This window comes from Cannabis sativa, chromosome X (assembly GCF_029168945.1).
Source record: "Cannabis sativa cultivar Pink pepper isolate KNU-18-1 chromosome X, ASM2916894v1, whole genome shotgun sequence".
NCBI lineage: Eukaryota > Viridiplantae > Streptophyta > Magnoliopsida > Rosales > Cannabaceae > Cannabis > Cannabis sativa.
Window position 1 is genome coordinate 317,181 of NC_083610.1, and position 25,531 is coordinate 342,711.

Consider the following 25,531-nt stretch of genomic DNA (forward strand, 5'->3'; position numbering starts at 1 on the left):
CTCCATTTGAAAGAGAAGAGTATATCGTAGTATTTCATGTATGGAAACATATATCAAAAACAAAATAAAAATGGAGAACAGTAATGTGGGAAAGAAAAAACTTAATTTTTTTTTAATAAAGAATAGGAAGCTTATTATTTTTTATATTTACCTTTGAGGAGAGACATGCATACAATACAAATTATATGGATTAGTCACTTTTTTACTAATATGCATATATGCAGGGCCGGCCCTGAAAATATATGGGCCTAAGACAAATTAAATTTTGGGGCCTTCAAAAATATATAAAAAAAAACATATCAAAAGAAGAGTGTTAGGGGATTTGAACCCATGACCTTGGACATTATGCCATCCACCTCAACCAGCTAAGCTATAAATATTTGTTGCTTATAACACACTTAAATTTTACTTAAATAAAGGCCTAATAAATTTTTTTATTTTTTTATTTTGGGCCCCCGAAAAGTGTGGGCCCTAGGCACGGGCCTAGCCCGCCTATGCCTAGGGCCGGCCCTATCTATATGTATGGAAACCTATATTAAAAATAGAATAAAAATGGAGAACAGTAATGTGGGAAAGATCATATATATATATATATGTATGCTTATTATATAAATATATATATCTTAGTGTTTTTTTGCATTCTAGGGTTTGGTTTTGATTGGTTTTGGGGAACAGGGTTATTGATTCTCTTACAGAATTCAGGTCATGCGTCCGGACTAGTGGGGACCAAGAATATTGTAAAATTATATCAATATTGGAATCTTGCCAATCATATTAAAAGATTTTTCATAATCTTTTATTTCTCAAAAGTGTCTTTTGCTAAAAATAGATATTCTTCTTAAGTTTTTTTCTTTTGATATTAAAAGCAACCCAAAAGTATTACGAGCTGATATTGTTAAATTAGAAAACTTAATTTTTTTTTTTTAATAATGAATAGGAAGCTTATTATTTTTTATTTTTACCTTTGAGGAGAGACATGCATACAATACAAATTATATGGATTAGTCACTTTTTTACTAATATGCATAAGTGTTAGGGGATTTGAACACATGACCTTGGACATTATGCCATCCACCTCAACCAACTAAGCTATAAATATTTGTTGTTTATAATACACTTAAATTTTACTTAAATAAAAGCCTAATAAATTTTTTTATTTTTATTTTGGGCCCCCAGAAAATGTGGGCCCTAGGCACGGGTGATTCAAGTGATGATTCAACGACTGGGATTGCGTCGGAGCAAAGCGAAAGATCAAAGTCAGTTAGCATGATGTGACCATCCGACTTGACGAGCACGTTTTTGGGTTTCAAATCTCCGTAGATTATGCCCAACATATGAAGATACTCTAATGCTAGTAGAACTTCCCGGCGTAAAATCTCGTATACATTCATGAAAGAAATGATAGAGATTAATAAACTAATAAAGATTTTCTGTTAATTTACGTAACCGATATAGATTAATAACTACCTTGCGGAGTTGAGCGAAAACTGTTTTCGAGGATGTTGATGACGAAGATAGTTAAGATCGCCACCCGAGCAATATTCCATCACAATATAGGAGAAATGTTGGTCTTCAAACTCCGCGTAGAGACTCGAAAGAAACGGGTGATCGAGCATTTTCATGATTTTTTCCTCCATTTCCGCTCGGTTAACCTTGCCCTTCACCGCGAGCATCTTTTTGTCCACAACTTTCATGGCACAGTAACAAGATGCACCCGAGTTATTATTTAGTTTGCAGAGGTAAACTTTGCCGATACCGGCGCCGATTTCTTTTAGGATCTTGAAGTTGTGTAACGAGAGGCCATTCTCGAGTGGCGGAGAGGATGGTGGAGTAGGCGAAATCAGAGGATTTGTGTGGCTTTGTTGGAAGCTCCATTTGAAAGAGAAGAGTATATCGTAGTATTTCATGTATGGAAACATATATCAAAAACAAAATAAAAATGGAGAACAGTAATGTGGGAAAGAAAAAACTTAATTTTTTTTTAATAAAGAATAGGAAGCTTATTATTTTTTATATTTACCTTTGAGGAGAGACATGCATACAATACAAATTATATGGATTAGTCACTTTTTTACTAATATGCATATATGCAGGGCCGGCCCTGAAAATATATGGGCCTAAGACAAATTAAATTTTGGGGCCTTCAAAAATATATAAAAAAAAACATATCAAAAGAAGAGTGTTAGGGGATTTGAACCCATGACCTTGGACATTATGCCATCCACCTCAACCAGCTAAGCTATAAATATTTGTTGCTTATAACACACTTAAATTTTACTTAAATAAAGGCCTAATAAATTTTTTTATTTTTTTAGTTTGGGCCCCCGAAAAGTGTGGGCCCTAGGCACGGGCCTAGCCCGCCTATGCCTAGGGCCGGCCCTATCTATATGTATGGAAACCTATATTAAAAATAGAATAAAAATGGAGAACAGTAATGTGGGAAAGATCATATATATATATATGTATGCTTATTATATAAATATATATATCTTAGTGTTTTTTTGCATTCTAGGGTTTGGTTTTGATTGGTTTTGGGGAACAGGGTTATTGATTCTCTTACAGAATTCAGGTCATGCGTCCGGACTAGTGGGGACCAAGAATATTGTAAAATTATATCAATATTGGAATCTTGCCAATCATATTAAAAGATTTTTCATAATCTTTTATTTCTCAAAAGTGTCTTTTGCTAAAAATAGATATTCTTCTTAAGTTTTTTTCTTTTGATATTAAAAGCAACCCAAAAGTATTACGAGCTGATATTGTTAAATTAGAAAACTTAATTTTTTTTTTTAATAAAGAATAGGAAGCTTATTATTTTTTATTTTTACCTTTGAGGAGAGACATGCATACAATACAAATTATATGGATTAGTCACTTTTTTACTAATATGCATAAGTGTTAGGGGATTTGAACACATGACCTTGGACATTATGCCATCCACCTCAACCAACTAAGCTATAAATATTTGTTGTTTATAATACACTTAAATTTTACTTAAATAAAAGCCTAATAAATTTTTTATTTTTTTATTTTGGGCCCCCAGAAAATGTGGGCCCTAGGCACGGGTGATTCAAGTGATGATTCAACGACTGGGATTGCGTCGGAGCAAAGCGAAAGATCAAAGTCAGTTAGCATGATGTGACCATCTGACTTGACGAGCACGTTTTTGGGTTTCAAATCTCTGTAGATTATGCCCAACATATGAAGATACTCTAATGCTAGTAGAACTTCCCCGGCGTAAAATCTGTATACATTCATGAAAGAAATGATAGAGATTAATAAACTAATAAAGATTTTCTGTTAATTTACGTAACCGATATAGATTAATAACTACCTTGCGGAGTTGAGCGAAAACTTGTTTTCGAGGATGTTGATGACGAAGATAGTTAAGATCGCCACCCGAGCAATATTCCATCACAATATAGGAGAAATGTTGGTCTTCAAACTCCGCGTAGAGACTCGAAAGAAACGGGTGATCGAGCATTTTCATGATTTTTTCCTCCATTTCCGCTCGGTTAACCTTGCCCTTCACCGCGAGCATCTTTTTGTCCACAACTTTCATGGCACAGTAACAAGATGCACCCGAGTTATTATTTAGTTTGCAGAGGTAAACTTTGCCGATACCGGCGCCGATTTCTTTTAGGATCTTGAAGTTGTGTAACGAGAGGCCATTCTCGAGTGGCGGAGAGGATGGTGGAGTAGGCGAAATCAGAGGATTTGTGTGGCTTTGTTGGAAGCTCCATTTGAAAGAGAAGAGTATATCGTAGTATTTCATGTATGGAAACATATATCAAAAACAAAATAAAAATGGAGAACAGTAATGTGGGAAAGAAAAAACTTAATTTTTTTTTAATAAAGAATAGGAAGCTTATTATTTTTTATATTTACCTTTGAGGAGAGACATGCATACAATACAAATTATATGGATTAGTCACTTTTTTACTAATATGCATATATGCAGGGCCGGCCCTGAAAATATATGGGCCTAAGACAAATTAAATTTTGGGGCCTTCAAAAATATATAAAAAAAAACATATCAAAAGAAGAGTGTTAGGGGATTTGAACCCATGACCTTGGACATTATGCCATCCACCTCAACCAGCTAAGCTATAAATATTTGTTGCTTATAACACACTTAAATTTTACTTAAATAAAGGCCTAATAAATTTTTTTATTTTTTTATTTTGGGCCCCCGAAAAGTGTGGGCCCTAGGCACGGGCCTAGCCCGCCTATGCCTAGGGCCGGCCCTATCTATATGTATGGAAACCTATATTAAAAATAGAATAAAAATGGAGAACAGTAATGTGGGAAAGATCATATATATATATATATGTATGCTTATTATATAAATATATATATCTTAGTGTTTTTTTGCATTCTAGGGTTTGGTTTTGATTGGTTTTGGGGAACAGGGTTATTGATTCTCTTACAGAATTCAGGTCATGCGTCCGGACTAGTGGGGACCAAGAATATTGTAAAATTATATCAATATTGGAATCTTGCCAATCATATTAAAAGATTTTTCATAATCTTTTATTTCTCAAAAGTGTCTTTTGCTAAAAATAGATATTCTTCTTAAGTTTTTTTCTTTTGATATTAAAAGCAACCCAAAAGTATTACGAGCTGATATTGTTAAATTAGAAAACTTAATTTTTTTTTTTTAATAATGAATAGGAAGCTTATTATTTTTTATTTTTACCTTTGAGGAGAGACATGCATACAATACAAATTATATGGATTAGTCACTTTTTTACTAATATGCATAAGTGTTAGGGGATTTGAACACATGACCTTGGACATTATGCCATCCACCTCAACCAACTAAGCTATAAATATTTGTTGTTTATAATACACTTAAATTTTACTTAAATAAAAGCCTAATAAATTTTTTTATTTTTTTATTTTGGGCCCCCAGAAAATGTGGGCCCTAGGCACGGGTGATTCAAGTGATGATTCAACGACTGGGATTGCGTCGGAGCAAAGCGAAAGATCAAAGTCAGTTAGCATGATGTGACCATCTGACTTGACGAGCACGTTTTTGGGTTTCAAATCTCTGTAGATTATGCCCAACATATGAAGATACTCTAATGCTAGTAGAACTTCCCCGGCGTAAAATCTGTATACATTCATGAAAGAAATGATAGAGATTAATAAACTAATAAAGATTTTCTGTTAATTTACGTAACCGATATAGATTAATAACTACCTTGCGGAGTTGAGCGAAAACTGTTTTCGAGGATGTTGATGACGAAGATAGTTAAGATCGCCACCCGAGCAATATTCCATCACAATATAGGAGAAATGTTGGTCTTCAAACTCCGCGTAGAGACTCGAAAGAAACGGGTGATCGAGCATTTTCATGATTTTTTCCTCCATTTCCGCTCGGTTAACCTTGCCCTTCACCGCGAGCATCTTTTTGTCCACAACTTTCATGGCACAGTAACAAGATGCACCCGAGTTATTATTTAGTTTGCAGAGGTAAACTTTGCCGATACCGGCGCCGATTTCTTTTAGGATCTTGAAGTTGTGTAACGAGAGGCCATTCTCGAGTGGCGGAGAGGATGGTGGAGTAGGCGAAATCAGAGGATTTGTGTGGCTTTGTTGGAAGCTCCATTTGAAAGAGAAGAGTATATCGTAGTATTTCATGTATGGAAACATATATCAAAAACAAAATAAAAATGGAGAACAGTAATGTGGGAAAGAAAAAACTTAATTTTTTTTTAATAAAGAATAGGAAGCTTATTATTTTTTATATTTACCTTTGAGGAGAGACATGCATACAATACAAATTATATGGATTAGTCACTTTTTTACTAATATGCATATATGCAGGGCCGGCCCTGAAAATATATGGGCCTAAGACAAATTAAATTTTGGGGCCTTCAAAAATATATAAAAAAAAACATATCAAAAGAAGAGTGTTAGGGGATTTGAACCCATGACCTTGGACATTATGCCATCCACCTCAACCAGCTAAGCTATAAATATTTGTTGCTTATAACACACTTAAATTTTACTTAAATAAAGGCCTAATAAATTTTTTTATTTTTTTATTTTGGGCCCAGAAAATGTGGGCCCTAGGCACGGGCCTAGCCCGCCTATGCCTAGGGCCGGCCCTATCTATATGTATGGAAACCTATATTAAAAATAGAATAAAAATGGAGAACAGTAATGTGGGAAAGATCATATATATATATATATGTATGCTTATTATATAAATATATATATCTTAGTGTTTTTTTGCATTCTAGGGTTTGGTTTTGATTGGTTTTGGGGAACAGGGTTATTGATTCTCTTACAGAATTCAGGTCATGCGTCCGGACTAGTGGGGACCAAGAATATTGTAAAATTATATCAATATTGGAATCTTGCCAATCATATTAAAAGATTTTTCATAATCTTTTATTTCTCAAAAGTGTCTTTTGCTAAAAATAGATATTCTTCTTAAGTTTTTTTCTTTTGATATTAAAAGCAACCCAAAAGTATTACGAGCTGATATTGTTAAATTAGAAAACTTAATTTTTTTTTTTTAATAATGAATAGGAAGCTTATTATTTTTTATTTTTACCTTTGAGGAGAGACATGCATACAATACAAATTATATGGATTAGTCACTTTTTTACTAATATGCATAAGTGTTAGGGGATTTGAACACATGACCTTGGACATTATGCCATCCACCTCAACCAACTAAGCTATAAATATTTGTTGTTTATAATACACTTAAATTTTACTTAAATAAAAGCCTAATAAATTTTTTTATTTTTTTATTTTGGGCCCCCAGAAAATGTGGGCCCTAGGCACGGGTGATTCAAGTGATGATTCAACGACTGGGATTGCGTCGGAGCAAAGCGAAAGATCAAAGTCAGTTAGCATGATGTGACCATCTGACTTGACGAGCACGTTTTTGGGTTTCAAATCTCTGTAGATTATGCCCAACATATGAAGATACTCTAATGCTAGTAGAACTTCCCCGGCGTAAAATCTGTATACATTCATGAAAGAAATGATAGAGATTAATAAACTAATAAAGATTTTCTGTTAATTTACGTAACCGATATAGATTAATAACTACCTTGCGGAGTTGAGCGAAAACTGTTTTCGAGGATGTTGATGACGAAGATAGTTAAGATCGCCACCCGAGCAATATTCCATCACAATATAGGAGAAATGTTGGTCTTCAAACTCCGCGTAGAGACTCGAAAGAAACGGGTGATCGAGCATTTTCATGATTTTTTCCTCCATTTCCGCTCGGTTAACCTTGCCCTTCACCGCGAGCATCTTTTTGTCCACAACTTTCATGGCACAGTAACAAGATGCACCCGAGTTATTATTTAGTTTGCAGAGGTAAACTTTGCCGATACCGGCGCCGATTTCTTTTAGGATCTTGAAGTTGTGTAACGAGAGGCCATTCTCGAGTGGCGGAGAGGATGGTGGAGTAGGCGAAATCAGAGGATTTGTGTGGCTTTGTTGGAAGCTCCATTTGAAAGAGAAGAGTATATCGTAGTATTTCATGTATGGAAACATATATCAAAAACAAAATAAAAATGGAGAACAGTAATGTGGGAAAGAAAAAACTTAATTTTTTTTTAATAAAGAATAGGAAGCTTATTATTTTTTATATTTACCTTTGAGGAGAGACATGCATACAATACAAATTATATGGATTAGTCACTTTTTTACTAATATGCATATATGCAGGGCCGGCCCTGAAAATATATGGGCCTAAGACAAATTAAATTTTGGGGCCTTCAAAAATATATAAAAAAAAACATATCAAAAGAAGAGTGTTAGGGGATTTGAACCCATGACCTTGGACATTATGCCATCCACCTCAACCAGCTAAGCTATAAATATTTGTTGCTTATAACACACTTAAATTTTACTTAAATAAAGGCCTAATAAATTTTTTTATTTTTTTATTTTGGGCCCCCAAAAAGTGTGGGCCCTAGGCACGAGCCTAGCCCGCCTATGCCTAGGGCCGGCCCTATCTATATGTATGGAAACCTATATTAAAAATAGAATAAAAATGGAGAACAGTAATGTGGGAAAGATCATATATATATATATGTATGCTTATTATATAAATATATATATCTTAGTGTTTTTTTGCATTCTAGGGTTTGGTTTTGATTGGTTTTGGGGAACAGGGTTATTGATTCTCTTACAGAATTCAGGTCATGCGTCCGGACTAGTGGGGACCAAGAATATTATTATATCAATATTGGAATCTTCCCAATCATATTAAAAGATTTTTCATAATCTTTTATTTCTCAAAAGTGTCTTTTGCTAAAAATATATATTCTTCTTAAATTTTTTTCTTTTGATATTAAAAGCAACCCAAAAGTATTAAGAGCTGATATTGTTAAATTAGAAAACTTAATTTTTTTTTTTAATAAAGAATAGGAAGCTTATTATTTTTTATTTTTACCTTTGAGGAGAGACATGCATACAATACAAATTATATGGATTAGTCACTTTTTTACTAATATGCATAAGTGTTACGGGATTTGAACACATGACCTTGGACATTATGCCATCCACCTCAACCAACTAAGCTATAAATATTTGTTGTTTATAATACACTTAAATTTTACTTAAATAAAAGCCTAATAAATTTTTTATTTTTTTATTTTGGGCCCCCGGAAAGTGTGGGCCCTAGGCACGGGCCTAGCCCGCCTATGCCTAGGGCCAGCCCTGCATATATGTATAATATATAATCCATAGATATATGTATATTATTAGTCAAACAAATATATGGAGATCCAAATTCTTTAATATTGTCTAATGTCCAAACTTTTTAGGGTTCATGCAATTAATCCATATTACATGTACGTACTTAATTATAATATATTTGTAATATATAAATTACTGAGCTCAATTAATATATATATATATATTATGTGGTGTTCTGTCTTGTGTGTTCGAGGAGAGAGAAGACACACACACTTTGCATTCTAGGGTTTAGGAGAGAGAAGCGATTGTTATGAATGGAATGATATAATGATTATTAGGGGTTGGTATAGTTAAAATAATAATAATAATAATGAATATACACACATTAAAACAGCACATATAAATTGCTACAAATATGTAAGCTAATGAATCTTTATTATGACTAATTATTATCTCCTACTTTTATAATAATAAATTATAATATTGTAACTGAAATAGTAAAATTTGTAATTACTTTTTACAAATATTATTTGTCTTTAATTTTTTGTTTAATTAGAAAATATTATCATTTATGATTAGTTATAATTAATAAATTTTATTATTTCTTACACTTTATCACTTGTATATATATATTTGTATAAAAATTAGAATTTTTTTTTTTTATGAATACAAAAGATATAAAAATATTAAAATTTTACAAAATAGAAAAAAAAAACTTGATTAATGAAATTTAATTTGAGTATTATAATTGTATGTAGTATTCTACTTTGTATTCGAGGAACATAATTCAACAATTTTAACACAGAATTAGAGTTAATTTTTTACAAAATGAACTATATTTTAACAATACATCTCTCATTTATTTTTTTATTAAAGATGCTACAGTCAAATAGTTACTATAAATTTTAGAAATATTTGCACCAATAACTATTATTATTAAATTATTTAAGAATTTACCCTTCCCTATTTTAATACTCACAATTTAGGCATTTCTTTTTTATAGGTATACCAATGTATATTTATTGCTTCTCTCTCTTAAACTCTGCCTACATGCTAGCTTTTTTATTTTTTTTCCAGACACAGTAGCTTTTTTTTTTTAATAAAAATCTTATTTTTTCAAAATAACAATAAACTAGGTTGATCAAATATTTTTTTTTTTTTACATTCTATTCTTTTTTATTTTTTTTTTATTTTACATTCTTTTTTGTTTTTTAATCTAATTAGTAGTTTTAGAAAAAAATAATTATATGTATCAACGTGAATTGTATTTATGAAATTTTCTTAGACCATTTTATTGTTTTCAATACCGCTACACGCCTACTAAAATTAAAAATTAACCATATGTTTTTCTTTTACATTTTATTGACTCTCCTAGTTGATATACAATCAGATTTTTTTTTAAAAAAAAAAAAATTATGTGAATAAACGACACAAATTGTTATTATTCTCACTTTCTTTATTTTTTTTTTATTTCAAAAGTTTTTTCAGCCACACAATTTATTATTTGGACACTAAAATTACACTATTATAATCTATTTTTTAAAGTGATCATTTTGACATGTTAGAAGCATATATTTTTCTGCTACAAAAAAAAATGACTAAAATTAAAAGTTAGACTAAGGTTTCTTAAACAACAAAATAACACACTATAATTTAAAATCTAAACAAGAAATTATAAGTCTCCTCCAATATTTATCTTTTTACTTTTTTTTTCCTTTTTGTTTACTTCTTCTTTTTCTGACATTATTATCTTCTTCATTTATTTATTAATTTGTTTTTTTGAAAAAATCTTCTTCATTTATTATTATTTTTTTTATTATTCTTTTTCTCTAAATTTATTATTTCTCTTAATTTTTTTTATTTTTCCTCTAACATTTAGATATCTCTCTTACATTTTAGTATGTGTTAAAAGAAACTTTTTTGTTCCTTTTTTATATTTTGTAACAAAAAGTAATAAAATTTAAAATTTAATAAACTTTAACATATCAAGTAACATCATAACTTAACTTAAAGTCTTTTATTATTTTGTATTTAAAAGTTAAAATATAGTATACTAATAATAAATTTATTTAATAAAAAGAATTTAATATGTTAATAAAAAAACTTATAAAGTTACCAAATAGTATCTAAAACATAATAGAATTAGTTACAATATGAAAATTATTATATATATTAATTTTAAAGTTGTCTGATCAAAATAAGCAACCAAATGTGTATGAGAAAAAAATTATCTTGAATTAATTTTTTTCTAATAAAAAGTAACTAATTGATATATTATTTACATCAAAAGCAACCAAAAGGTTGCTTTTTTTTAAAATTTGCAAAACACTAAAATTTCTGGAAGCGAGATTTTTTTTATTTTTTTCAATTTTCGGTAATTATTTTATATTTCGGTATTTATGCTGACGTGGCAATCGGTATTTGTGCAAATAATTTTCTTAAAGGTATTTTTATAAATAAAATTAATTTTAGGTATAATATTGAAAAGACCCCTAAATTTTATATATCATATAATTACTATTGTTATTATTATTATTCAATAAATATAGGAGAGTATAGAAGAATTTCTTTTTTTTAGAGTTGGTGGCAATAGTTTGTTAAACTATTTGTAAAATTAATAAGTTTGTAACGATGATAATTATTATAATTAATGATGATAATAAATTTTTCACATTAATAAGTTCCATATATATATAAAGTATTTTAACTAAAACATTTCACATTATAATTTGTGAAAAAGAGATTTTTTATCTACAACTTTTAGATAGATGTTATCTTCAATTATCAATAATTTAGAGATTGAATTTTAATTTTCTTTTTTATTTCACACACATTTAAGTTGTGTTTTCTTTAGTATTTGAACATAAATTTTTAGTTTATTTTGGGATTATCTTAAGAACATATTACACTTAAATTATCAAGTTTTCTTAAACACTATAATATATTACATCCAGTATTTATTTTTAATTGTCAAAATTATAAATTACATTATTTAGATATACATAATAATAATCTCACCTAATAAGTAATAATATTTTTTCTTTAATTGTTATTATATCTTTTAAATTGTTATTATATCTTTTAAATAATAACGTGTATGGTCTACTATTTTTCTTTTCACTAAGTATTAAGTCAACAGTCAACACCACCATCATGATGTGGCATTATAGGATTGGTTTATTATATACATATAGAATTTGTATGATTAGACATAGTCACATGTTCTGATGTGTCTGCCAATTAGCATGAAATTTCTTCTTTTTCTGAATTAACGTTAGTTTGTACATGTACGAAAGTAAACATTAACAATATATAATAATAATATATAATGATAAGTAATAATAATTATGGTGAACAACTTAAGCAAGTGAGTACTAAAAGGCATTACAATAACATTAAGACACTGTTAATTTAATTCTTAACTTAAAAGACCACTGATCACTATGTTATTAGAAGTAATCGAAAGTTGGCTGTCTAGTGCAACTCATATCGTTAGTTTTCTGCCTCCTAAGTCCTTCGACATGCCAAAGGAGCGGCGAAGACCTAATCAAGGCGAAATTGAGACCCTTGAAACTTCAGCCGCTTTGTATTTGGCCCCGAGACGCTTGGTCAGATCCTTGACAAGCAAAGCGGTAATCAACTCCCTCGCATGAAGCTCGAACTCGCATGACACTGTGCCGGTGGGGAAGACAAGTGGCATATTGACGATGTTTGAGATGATTCTCTTGCGTGATTGAGCCAGGAACGGTGTACGGCCGTAGATCATTTCATAGATGAAGACACCGTACGCCCACCAGTCAACCGCGTTGCCGTGGGGATCATCTTTAGCCATCTCGGGCGACACGTACTCGTGTGTACCGACCACTGTAATGACCGCTCTAGTAATATGAATTAGAAAAAGGCAATTAGCATTAATTTTTATTATTTTATTATTATTTGTGAATTAAATTTAAATGTGGACCCCACTATTTAGAAATAAATATTAGAGTTATAATTTCTCAATTTCGGAGATTTTATTAAACTCTAGGGGTATTATCTAGCTTATATGTGCAATATGTTATTTTTGTAAATTTTGCTCGGCGACAACGGAAAATGCGATGGATGGCTAGATTAATCACATGGGTAATTTTAGAACCCTATTTTATAGTGGGGAATATTTTAGAGAAAATAATTATCGGGATTGAGCGGGGTTATGGATTTTGACCGTTTTACCCCTAGCTTAAGAAATGCCCAGGCTTTAAGTTTAAGGGGCATTTTAGTCATTTACCCTTAAGTTGCAAGGTGGCTGCTTAGGTAGATGGCACATGGCACTTAGTTCTTTAAGGGATTAATTAATTAAACTCTCTTTTCATTTGAAATAAAATTAAGGAAAATTGAAGAGAAAAACCAACCTAGGTATCTCTTTCTCTCTTCCTCTCTTTCGGCTGAGGCAAATCAAGGGCAAGGGCAACCTTTTTCTTCCTAATTCTCTGTGATTGAGCTGGGAATTTAAGGAGAAGCAACCAAAGGTAACCCTAGAACATTGGTTTCATGTTTTTTTTTTAAGTTTTACCTTAGTTTGAGCTTGTGGTTTGGTGTTTTAATGGCTGTTATGGTTTGAGTTGATTAGGAGGTGAATTCTAGGCTTAGTTTGAATTGATTAAAGGTTATAGCAGCTAGTTTGGTTGGTTGATTTAGGTTTTGTGTTAATTTGAGCATAAAACCTTTAACTTTGGTCTTTAATGGCAAGTGGAGTTTCTTTGGGTTATTCTGTGAAATTCTGGTTGGGAATAGTTGTTTATACATTGTACAGGTATACTGGAGAGTTTGGTTAAATTTGGGATTGATTTGAATCAAGGGGGAAAAATTTTTAAGTTCCTGCAGATGAACCGGAATTCCGGTTCTGGGTGGTCTGTACCAACCGGTCGACCGGTTGGTGACCCAGGCTTAGGGATGCCGGTTGGATCGATACTTTGTTGGGGGATTTTCCAGAACCCTAGTTTTGGCCAATTTTGGGTTATATAGGGTATTGCCATGAGGTTTATTGATAGGGAAACTTTTAGTTTCGAGTTTTAAGTCCCGGAAAGTGATTTGGCGAGTCACTCATCTGTGTTACCGTTATTGTGATTAGGGCATCCATCTAGCACGTGAATTCCGTTCAGGTCGGCCAGCACACTTGAATTCGGAAAACAGGTAAGAACTGTGTATAATGTATGATGTGATTATCTGAATGTGTGTATATGTGTTTATATATGCATGCTTGAGTTATGTTAAACACTACCAACACTTGTATGATTAAGTTATAGAGTGTATTGGTACAGTGATTGTTGTTGATTTGAGTACGATACAGTGATACCAACACAAGCATAGGAAAATGCTAAGGTGTGTGGTACATCACTCAGTGTTACTCACTGATTGGAATGAACCCTACCAACACTCGTACAGCTAGGTACGTTGTGTATGTGGTATAGTGGTTGTACCCTGGTATTGAACGTTCATGCTCATCGGTTAAGCTCTGTAAATAGGTGTATGGGCGCCTATTTACAGGTCGGAAATTATATGGTATGTTATATGCATTTCTTGCGAGTCTGTCGACTCACAGTTTCTGCTTCCATGTGTAGGTAAAGGAAAGGCGAAGGCTGAACAGGAGTGAACCTGAGCTCGGGTGAGATTGTACATGTCAAGCAGCGCGACCTGGAGTGTTCGGTCTCGGGACATCTGGGTGTTATATTTTGAAAGTCGCTGTGCGACCCAGAACTTGTATATTTTGAATGTAAAGTTTAAACAGTAAATTTTCAAAAGTTTGAAATCGGGATCCCGGGATTTGTAAATATTATATTATTTTATAAAAGTTTAATGTTTAAAGCATAAATTTTAATTTGACACGTTTTTCAAGAAATTACTTTGATTAGCAAAGTTTGCACAATAATTGAAAAAGCACTGTAGCATGCCTTAGCATTAGGGCGTTACAACCACGGACAATGACCTGGCCGTCACCGGTTCGGCTACAAAGAACCGGTTTAGCGTCTGGACTCCGCGCGACTTAGGGAAGCAACCAAACGAGGATGAGTCGGGTGATTCAAGTGATGATTCAATGACTGGGATTGCGTCGGAGCAAAGCAAAAGATCAAAGTCAGTTAGCATGATGTGACCATCTGACTTGACGAGCACGTTTTCGGGTTTCAAATCTCTGTAGATTATACCCAACATATGAAGATACTCTAACGCTAGTAGAACTTTCCCGGCGTAAAATCTGTATACATCCATGAAAGAAACGATAGAGATTAATAAACTAATAAAGATTTTCTGTTAATTTACGTAACCGATATAGATTAATAACTACCTTGCGGAGTTGAGCAAAAATTGTTTTCGAGGATGTTGATGACGAAGATAGTTAAGATCGCCAACCGAGCAATATTCCATCACAATATAGGAGAAATGTTGGTCTTCAAACTCCGCGTAGAGACTCGAAAGAAACGGGTGATCGAGCATTTTCATGATTTTTTCCTCCGTTTCCGCTCGGTTAACCTTGCCCTTCACCGCGAGCATCTTTTTGTCCACAACTTTCATGGCACAGTAACAAGATGCACCCGAGTTATTAATTAGTTTGCAGAGGTAAACTTTGCCGATACCGGCGCCGATTTCTTTTAGGATCTTGATGTTGTGTAACGAGAGGCCATTCTCGAGTGGCGGAGAGGATGGTGGAGTAGGCGAAATCAGAGGATTTGTGTGGCTTTGTTGGAAGCTCCATTTGAGATAGAAGAGTATATCTTAGTATTTCTGTATGTATGGAAACCTATATAAAACTGAATAAAAATGGAGAACAGTAATGTGGGAAAGATCATATATATATATGCTTATTATATAAATATATATATATATATATATTAGTTTGTTTTGCATTCTAAGGTTTGATTTTGATTGGTTTTGGGGAACAGGGTTATTGATTCTCTTACAAATTTCAGGTCATGCGTCCGGGCTAGTGGGGACCAAAAATATTGTAAAATTATATCAATATTGGAATCTTGCCAATCATATTGGAAGATTTTTCATAATCTTTTATTTCTCAAAAGTATCTTTTGCTGAAAATATATATTCTTCTTAAGTTTTTTTTCTTTTGATATTAAAAGCAACCCAAAAGTATTCCGAGCTGATATTGGTAAATTAGAAAACTTAATTTTTTTTTTAATAAAGAATAGGAAGCTTATTATTTTTTATTTTTACCTTTGAGGAGAGACATGCATACAATACAAATTATATGGATTAGTCACTTTTTTACTAATATGCATATATGCAGGGCCGGCCCTGAAAATATATGGGCCTAAGACAAATTAAATTTTGGGGCCTTCAAAAATATATAAAAAAAAATATCAAAAGAAGAGTGTTAGGGGATTTGAACCCATAACCTTGAACATTATGCCATCCACCTCAACCAGCTAAGCTATAAATAGTTGTTGCTTATAATACACTTAAATTTTACTTAAATAAAAGCCTAATAAATTTTTTTATTTTTGTATTTTGGGCCCCCGGAAAGTGTGGGCCCAAGGCACGGGCCAGCCCGCCTATGCCTAGGGCTGGCCCTACATTTATGTATAATATATAATCCATAGATATATGTATATTATTAGTCAAACAAATATATAGAGATCCAAATTCTTTTATATTGTCTAATGGCCCAACTTTTTAGGGTTCATGCAATTAATCCATATTACACGTACGTACTTAATTATAATATATTTGTAATATATAGATTAATGAGCTCTAATAATATATATATATATATATATTATGTGGTGTTCTTTGTGTGTACGAGAGAGAAGAGAGACACACTTTGCATTCTAGGGTTTAGGGGAGAGAACCGATTGTCATGAATGGAATGATATAATGATCATTAGGGGTTTGTTTAGTTAAAATAATAATAATAATGAATATACACACATTAAAACAGCACATATAAATTGCTACAAATATGTAAGTTAATGAATCTTTATTATGACTAATTATTATCTCTTACTTTTATAATAATAAATTATAATATTGTAACTGAAATAGTAAAATTTGTAATTACTTTTTACAAACATTATTTGTCTTTATTTTTTTGTTTAATTAGAAAATATTACCATTTATGATTAGTTATAATTAATAAATTTTATTATTTATTACACTTTATCACTTGTATATATATATTTGTATAAAAATTAGAATTTTTTTTTTATGAATACAAAAGATATAAAAATATTAAAATTTTAAAAAATAGAAAAAAAAAAAGTTGATTAATGAAATTTTATTTGAGTATTATAATTGTATGTAGTATTCTACTTTGTATTCGAGGAACATAATTCAACAACTTTAACACAGAATTAGAATTAATTTTCTACAAAATGAACTATATTTTAACAATACATCTCTTATTTATTTTTTTATTAAAGATGCTAGTTACTATAAATTTTATATATCATATAATTACTATTGTTATTATTATTATTCAATAAATATAGGAGAGTATAGAAGAATTTCTTTTTTTTAGAGTTAGTGGTAATAGTTTGTTAAACTATTTGTAAAATTAATAAATTTGTAAGGATGATAATTATTATAATTAATGATGATAATAAATTTTTGGTATATCATGTTTAAGAAAAAAACAAATAAATAATGGTATATTTAAATTAGTTTTTACTCATTTACTATAATTAAGTTGAATTATTATTGCTATTAGTGGTTACAAACCATTTTTAATTTAAAAACAAAAAACCAACATTTATCTTTTCTAAGATTTAATTAATTTTGCTAGTCATGCACATTTTTCATTCTTTATCTCCTCGTGAATTATGCATTTATATGATATTAATATATAAATTATTAAAAATTATAGAGAATATTAAATTTACATTGTTTAATTTTTTTTGTTAAGAAAAAAAAAATGATTATCTAAAAATATGTAAAAGATTTAATTTAATGAATGTACATATCTAAGAAACATTAATACTTTCATAATTTTTAAAATTTCTTAATTCTTTTAAATTAAAAAAAATATATAAAATATTGAATAATATATATGTCTGTCTAATGAGTTTAATAATAGTCCATTACACTTTTAGAAGCTATAATTATAATACAATTTTTCTTTTTTTGAAAGAGAAAAAAAAATAATCAAATTTAGAGATGAGAAAATAATGCATTCTAACAAAAAAAATTGTTAAAAATTATAGAGAATATTAATTTTACATTGTTTAATTTCTTTCTTTAAGAAAAAAAAAAAGATTACCTAAAAATATGTAAAAGATTTAATTTAATGAAAGTACATATCTAAGAAACATTAATATTTTTTTTTCAAAAACAGTATACATTATTTTTAAGAAATTTTAATTCTTTTAAATAAAAAAAAATAAAATATTGAATAATATATATCTCAATTATAATACAATTATTTTTCTTTTTTTAAAGAGAAAAAAAAATAATAAAAAATATTAGAGATGAGAAAATAATGCACTCTAAAAAAAATAAAAAAACTAAAATTATATCACTACATGTAAACGAAAAACAAGAGTAGTTTATTCTTGTGTGTATCATATAAAATATATATCCTAAATAAAATAAGAAAAATAGTATTAAAATACTGAATAAAAATATAAAGCCTATTGAAAAAGAAAAAAAAAACTGAGATATGTACATTAGATTGTTGTGATAATCTCATTCTATATGTAATAATATAATTAAAAAATATAATGTTGTGAGGTCTTGATGAGAGAGTGAAGAACAAAAACATAAAAAATGTTTGGGAGGAAGAAATAGTAAAAGTAAATTAGATGTGATTGATATAACAATCTTTTTTGTAACTTAAGAATAGAAATGCTAACAATTTTAAATCATCTGCAGATGTAGTATATGATAGGAATATATATACATTCATTCATTTACTATGTGTTTATGTCTTTTCAACTTTCTCATTTATAAATTGTAACTCATATATTACATTAATATACATTATGTATAGATAACTTATATATATATAATATTTCTCATTATTTACTCCTCATATTTATTTTGTAACTGAATAATATTAATAGTCATGATTATAATAATTACATATGATCATAATAATTACATTTGGTAACTGAAAATACTTTTTTTTTTAATAATAATAATAATTTTTTCATATGTCAATTAAAAGACACTAGGAATTAATGTGAGTATGAATTAATAGAGAAAAATAATTAGAAAAATAAATAAAATAGTGAAATATTGAGAAAAAAGAAAAATTGGTTTCTTGAAAAGTTAAAACTCCACCTCACCCACCCAAACAATAAAATTATATAGATATATAGATAGATAGATAAATAATTAGCATTTATAATCTACAATTAAGTTTATTATGAAAAGTAAAACAGAAAATCAGTCACTAATTCCTTCAATTTTTGACACAATAGAATTCAAATGAAGGTTCCAATTTCATTGAGTCCATGTTCAATATATATTACTCAGAGAAATCAATGAACAACTTGACAACTCTCAAAACCTACAAAATGGCTAGCTCCTAAGTTAGTAATGAGATCATATATATGTCAATTTTCTTTAATTAAGAGAGTGAATTAGTTCTACCACTTTTTTCTTCAGAGCTTCTGGCTACTCGAGAAGACAGAATGCTTCTGTTTGGTCTATTTCAAGCAACACCGCAGCAACTTGCCCAGCATGACTTTTTTCAAGATTCTCCACAAGGGAAGATAGATCTTTATGCAGAACCTAAAAAGTTTAAGCAAATAGAACACTTAGTCAAGTGTAAGTAAAGACAAAGATCTTCAGTTTCTACCAAGACAACATCCACATCATGTCATACCTTCATCATCATTGAAGTGGTCAAAATAGTTTGTAAGCCTTGGTGAACAGAATTTGACACAAGCTCTTTTAGTGGACTCAAGATTTTTCTAATGTCAGGACCTAAACCGTTATCAAACATGTCATCCACCTCGTCGAATACCTATTCGAAATTTATGTCATCATTAAAAATAGTGAGAAAATAAATCTACTTTCAATGGTAGGAAAAGTGAAGTAGGGAAAGGATACTAACCAAGTATTTGATTTCATCAAGTGCCACATTACCCTCTTCAATAAACTGAAGTACCTCTTCAGGAGTGGTAGCCAACAAGCCAATTGAATCATTTTCCATTGCATTTTTCGACTTCAAATGCTCGAGTATGAACTTTGCTGCTTGAAAGCACTGCAAGGTCAATGCTAAGTGAATCCGTGTAACAAGCTATAGGATTCTTTTTGCACCATTTTAAAATAGAAATAATGAAAAAACAAACTAAACCTCCTCAGCATGCTCTTGTGTGATGCATAGAACAATAGCTCGGGGACCCTTCGGCTTTTCAGTTGACCTTTTCGCATCCCTTCTGAGATTCTGCAAGCACATAACAACTCAGAAAGAAGTACATAACTATTGCAACATACTCTTAACAAATTGTTTCATATTAAAGCAATCAAACAATTTTTCGCTTATGGTAAAGTAAGGCTTCATAGTGATAAAGAACATTATTGAATGTTAAGAATGTGAAAGTAGGATAGGATGAGGTGTATTGTAAGATGTACAGGATCAAACTCAAAATGAATAGGCAATGAAAATAATAGCACTCTTATCAGGTGTCATATTGTTATTAGTAGTACAATTTAATATCGGGTCCTATTTACTTTACTTTAATAATGATTATAAAAAAGCTCTAACCATTCATACCTTATAGCAATGCTTTGGTAATAAATTTCACATTCTCAATGTAGTTCTTTTTAACACCAAATAAATTGTAAAAAAGAACAAACTCCAAAACTTGTGAATGACATATTCTTTCAAGAAAAGACCAAACCTTTTCTAGGTAGAATTGTTAATTGAGTGGCTCAGCAACTGTATATAAAGGTGTATTATATACGGTATCAGTACGTATATTATATAGTATAAAGCTCAGTTTGATTACCTGAATCAAAGGTACCAAGTAGGTGAAAGCATCAACAGAATGAGAGTGAGAACATAGAACCACGTTCTTCCCATCCAAGATAGCTGGAATCCCAACACTTTGAATCTCTGAAGGAGACGAATAACCCAATTGGGCCATAGCTTCACTCAGCTCCTGACTCAACCCCAGCTCCTTAAAACCCAAAACCCCAACTGCCCTTTTCGGATTAGGATCAGATTTTTGTGTTGGTGGGGTTTTAGAGGAGCCCTTGAGTTTTCTGAGCCTGAACTGTTCGAGGAGTTGCAAGTCTTTTCTGGGTTTTGGCTCATTTTCATTGTCTGTAACACTGATCGAAGAAGAGGAAGAAAGAGACCTGGGATTGAAAAGAGTGTGATTTAGTGGTGATTGAAGGGAGAGTTTGGAGTTGCGAGACAACTTGAGAAGAGTCCTGACTACTACTGTGCTTCTCATGGCTTTACAATTTCTTCGCTATGCTCAACTCTGAGAAAATCCTTCGTTTTTTCTAATATATTTTGTAAAATGTGATAATTTTCTAAAGTTTTTATTAATTAGCATTTTTCAAATATATTTATGTTAATTTGAAGTATGGTACTTATCTAAAATTGTATTCAATATATGGTACGTTTATACATTTGTCTTGATTAAATAAAAAATAATCAATCAATTTTTTGTAAGAAAATTATATTTTTACATTTAGATTTTTTAAAAAAATTTATAAGGTATTCTACAAAAATACAAAAAAAAAAAATCAAAATAATGTATAAATAACAAAAAAAATAACAAGAATACAACATAAAAATATACAAAAAGACTCTATTTTATATAAATAAAATTTAAAAAACCGTAAAAATACTAAAAACTTCGTACAGACCGTATTTTTGTAAAAATTTTTGTTATTGTGTTTTTTTTTTTTAAATTATTCCAAAATAATTTCTATTTCTATTTTGTTGAATTTAAAATATTAAAAATTCAATACCTACAATTTTTTTAAAATTATTATTAATTTTTATTAAATTAATTATTTCTCTTTTTTTCTTTACACATGCATTAGATAGAGGTTAATTAAGATTTTTTTTCCTTCGAACTTTGACATGTTCTAAATCATGTCCCCTAAACTATTTTGGTCATTATAAATTCCCCCCAAACTATTGAGATTGTAAAACTTAAGGACTTTTATCTAATTTTATTAAAAAAATTCTAACATGGATGAAAGTTCAGAGGATATGATTTAGTACATATTAAAGTTTGAGGGGCATAATTTGGTAGATATCAAATTCTTGGGAGCATGGTTTAATACATAAATAATCACTGAAACAGTAAGATTGAATGAAATTAAACAAAAGTCTTTAAATTTAACAATCTCAATAGTTCAGGAGAAATTTTTAACGGTCAAAAAAGTTTAGGGGGCATGATTTGGTACGTGTCAAAATTCGGGGGAGAAAAAAATCCTAATTAGTCTTAGATAGATATGCAATACATAAAAAACTATACACATTTTTTCTTTTAATTTTCTATTTTTTTTTTAAACAACCTCCAAAATTGAAAGAAAAAAATTCTAATTTTTTAATTCTTAGAATTATTTGCAGTACAAAAGAAATTGTCAATTGTTATGAATCATGACATTATGTATGTAGCATACTGATGTTCCATAAAAAAAAATAATACTCATCTATTTTTGTTATTGACAATAGTATGCATTTAGACCATCTTTCAAATTAGTGTAGAATCTTTTATTTTTTAGTGTAACAACTCTAATCATTTACATTACATAGCACATTAGATATCTTATCAAATAAATATATTTTACTTAAAATATCGAGTATTTTATATTATTTAATAATCCAAAATAACAAATTTAACTAGTAAGAATTTAAATTTTAAAATAACTTAATAAATTAAAATATTTATTAAATCTATTAAATATTACACTTTTTTTTAAAAAAAAAAATTAAATAAAATCACATATAATGTTTAATTTTATAATTTTAGTGTTATATTGTTTTTATTTTATTTAATATTAAAATATATTTTTTTCATAGAATGAAAGAAAATATTTTTGTTATTGTTATTTTGTATTTTCTAATATATTATTACTATTTTATATTAATTATTACTTTTATGATGAATTTTAATTTGAGAACTAAAATGTAAGATAAATTTTTAAAACAAATTAAAATAAGGGTTAGATTAAAAAAAAAACAAAAAAAAAAAAACAAACTTTAGAGTAAATTTATGTAGACTCAAAATTCAATACTATTAATGGTGCAAATTTTAGTACACACTAATTTAGTGTATAATTTAGTATACTATTTGAGTAAATCGTCTCAAGATTCTACACTAATTTAGTAAAATGAAGCACCATTAGAGATGCTCTCAATACATGTTAATGGCCGCCTATTCGCCATGATTACATGCAGAATCAAAATTTTCCGTCGACACGGCACATCAATGTCCTCCCTCTTTCAAAAATCTACATTGGATGCATCATCCTCATGAAATAATCCCATAAATAGATAGTAAGAACTAAAAGAAGAAAAAACTCCTACTAAATTATTTTCATATCTGAGTTTTATAACACCTAAAAAGCACACCAGAACTTTCTGAAGGAGCCTAATGTTACAGTCGGCCATGGCATTAAATTAGTTTATAATTTTGAAGTATTAACATATTATTCAACCAACAAAAGCATTCTCTCTAATGTTTGGCTTTTGAACATCATTTCAAACACACCCAAACAAAATCTGTAATAAGAAACTAATCACTGCAGACAATTGGAGTGGTACTCATCCCCGAGATAACTTATCCGAATTTCTACGATATTTCGGTTAAGAATGAACACTAAGAACTCGACGAGCATTAAACTAGTTACGCCAATTGTAGCAATATTTGATTACAAAAATATGGGGGGGAAATAGAAGCAATGTGAATAGTTGATGAGCATAGGAATATGATCATTTGTAAAGGTGAGGCTTCAAAACACCAACATAAGGGAGATGCCTATATGATTCAGCAAAGTCCATACCATATCCCACCACAAAATAATCAGGACACTGCCCACACACACAATTGTAATTAAACACAAACAAAACTGTATTCATCAATAATAATCATCTTATATATAAATAAAAATTCATAAAAGATAAGACACATTTATTAAATTTCATGACATATTGTAAATAAATTGTTGCACGTGACAGTTGACACAACATATATTTAACAAACAGCATATATACCTAACACAACTTGCAATTATTTTGTTGTTTACAAAATTGACCGGAAAGGAAATCAGTATCATTTTGTTTACATAATCAGGATAAGTAATCGGAATGACTTAATTTGACTAAATTGTAACTGTTAGAACATATAATTAATTTTTATTTATATATTTTTGAATGACATATTTATTTTTTTTATTTTTAATTAATAAAAATATAATTAATATAAAGGAAATTAAAGAAAAGAAAATGTATTCATTATGATGAAAATGAGGGGAGAATTTAGTAAAGAATGGGAATCAATAAAACATGCCATAAGAGAAGAGAAAGAAACACATTTTAGTAATTAAAATAACACCGCAAAAATTCTATCTATTCTGTAAAAGAATATAAAATATATATTTTCTTAAACAAAATATATTGAAATTAAACCATTTACAGAAGATTTATAATCCAAAATAATATGTTAAATCACTAAATTTATAAAAAAAATTCTAACAGCACTCCAGAGTGAGAATATAAACATAATCAATAAATTGTTAAAATAATTTATTTTATTTTTTAAAAAAAAATGAAGAAAATAAATTAGCTAGTGAAAAAGACAGAGAAGAGTAACCTGAAAACCAGAGTAAAATTTGGCCTGACCAACAAGTTGAAGATGAATCTTTCTTCTAGAAGGTTTATCAAGAAATGTGCACACTGATACACACGAAGCTCCTTTCAATTTCATGTGTTCAATCACACACTCTAAGGTTCTTCCTGAATCCACTATATCTTCAACCTGTAACAAATCATCATCAATTACTATTAATTCCATATTTTCTCGACAGAGTTTAGTTTTTGGGGAATTGTTGTTGTACCTACCAAGATAACGTGCTTTCCACACACATCGAGTTTCAAATCGGATGAGATTCTCGGTTTACCACTGGACTCGGTTCCACAGCCGTAGGATTCGACGCGGATGAAATCAACGGTGATTGGGAGATTGATTTGCCTGACTAAGTCGGCTAGGAAGAGAAATGCACCAGTGGCTACGCCTACGAAGGCAGCTGGTGGAGAATCGAGGAGGTCGGCGGAGATTTGGGCCGCGAGTTCGGTGACTCGGCTGGCGATCTGGTTTTGGTTCCACAGAATAGTTTCGATGTGGGACTCCATCTACGGCGCCGGCGCCGACGATGAATCCGTCGAAGTATGGACTCTCTCTCTCTCTAACTAACTCAGTCTCTCTAAGCTGAGTTGAGAGTGAAAGAAGAGGTATTATAGGTATTTTTGGTTTTTGTTAGGGTTTTTGTAAATAATTTTTAGGAGCGTTTATTTATGGGATTATTTCACAAATATATAAAAATAATAAAAAAAATTATAAAAATATAATTTTATAGAATTTGAAATATTTTTAAGATTTTTTTAATTTTATTTACAGAAAATACGGTTTGTACGGTTAATTTGTTGTTGATTTTTCGTTACTGTATTTTTGTAATTTTTTTATTATTTTTGTATATTTATGAAATTATTCCAATAAAAATTGAATAATTGAAATTTTCAATTTTTTTACTTTTATATTGTGGAGTGAAATTTTTTTAAAAATACTGTATTTTTATCAAAAATATTATGTAAGTTTTATATTGTGTACTGTGTTAAATTTTTACTGTTATTTTTTAATTGTTCTAGTGTTTATTTTTAGTTCAATTGTGTGTTCTA

General features: G+C 29.8%; 4 protein-coding genes and 1 pseudogene across 5 annotated transcripts; all 5 read right to left on the reverse strand.

The window, feature by feature from the left end:
• Nucleotides 1-1,163: 1,163 nt before the first annotated feature.
• Nucleotides 1,164-2,305, reverse strand: LOC133031900 (protein kinase PINOID-like; annotated as a pseudogene).
• Nucleotides 2,306-3,124: 819 nt separating this feature from the next.
• On the reverse strand, nucleotides 3,125-7,515 carry LOC115721961 (phototropin-1-like). Its single transcript, XM_061107248.1, has 6 exons — nucleotides 7,076-7,515; nucleotides 6,805-6,985; nucleotides 5,207-5,412; nucleotides 4,936-5,116; nucleotides 3,335-3,541; nucleotides 3,125-3,244 (listed from the first exon to the last, which is right to left on the reverse strand). Exons 1-6 carry the CDS (start codon nucleotides 7,513-7,515, stop codon nucleotides 3,125-3,127), a joined length of 1,335 nt encoding a protein of 444 aa, XP_060963231.1.
• A 4,342-nt stretch (nucleotides 7,516-11,857) lies between these two features.
• Nucleotides 11,858-14,986, reverse strand: LOC115721957 (protein kinase PINOID-like). Its single transcript, XM_061107251.1, has 2 exons — nucleotides 14,620-14,986; nucleotides 11,858-12,595 (listed from the first exon to the last, which is right to left on the reverse strand). Exons 1-2 carry the CDS (start codon nucleotides 14,920-14,922, stop codon nucleotides 12,224-12,226), a joined length of 675 nt encoding a protein of 224 aa, XP_060963234.1. The 5' UTR covers nucleotides 14,923-14,986; the 3' UTR covers nucleotides 11,858-12,223.
• A 4,010-nt stretch (nucleotides 14,987-18,996) lies between these two features.
• Nucleotides 18,997-21,112, reverse strand: LOC115712541 (DEAD-box ATP-dependent RNA helicase 39). The gene is made up of 5 exons (XM_030640837.2): nucleotides 20,619-21,112; nucleotides 19,964-20,053; nucleotides 19,721-19,870; nucleotides 19,490-19,630; nucleotides 18,997-19,395 (listed from the first exon to the last, which is right to left on the reverse strand). Exons 1-5 carry the CDS (start codon nucleotides 21,066-21,068, stop codon nucleotides 19,279-19,281), a joined length of 948 nt encoding a protein of 315 aa, XP_030496697.2. The 5' UTR covers nucleotides 21,069-21,112; the 3' UTR covers nucleotides 18,997-19,278.
• Nucleotides 21,113-22,853: 1,741 nt separating this feature from the next.
• On the reverse strand, nucleotides 22,854-25,124 carry LOC115712548 (uncharacterized). 2 transcript variants are annotated; one of them, XM_030640851.2, is made up of 3 exons: nucleotides 24,698-25,124; nucleotides 24,450-24,614; nucleotides 22,854-23,088 (listed from the first exon to the last, which is right to left on the reverse strand). In XM_030640851.2, exons 1-3 carry the CDS (start codon nucleotides 24,986-24,988, stop codon nucleotides 23,038-23,040), a joined length of 507 nt encoding a protein of 168 aa, XP_030496711.2. In that variant the 5' UTR covers nucleotides 24,989-25,124; the 3' UTR covers nucleotides 22,854-23,037. The 2 variants fall into 2 exon arrangements, with proteins under 2 accessions (XP_030496711.2, XP_030496707.1); XM_030640847.2 differs by lacking the exon at nucleotides 22,854-23,088 and adding an exon at nucleotides 23,143-23,668 and having other exon boundaries at nucleotides 24,698-25,120.
• Between the last annotated feature and the right edge of the window lie 407 nt (nucleotides 25,125-25,531).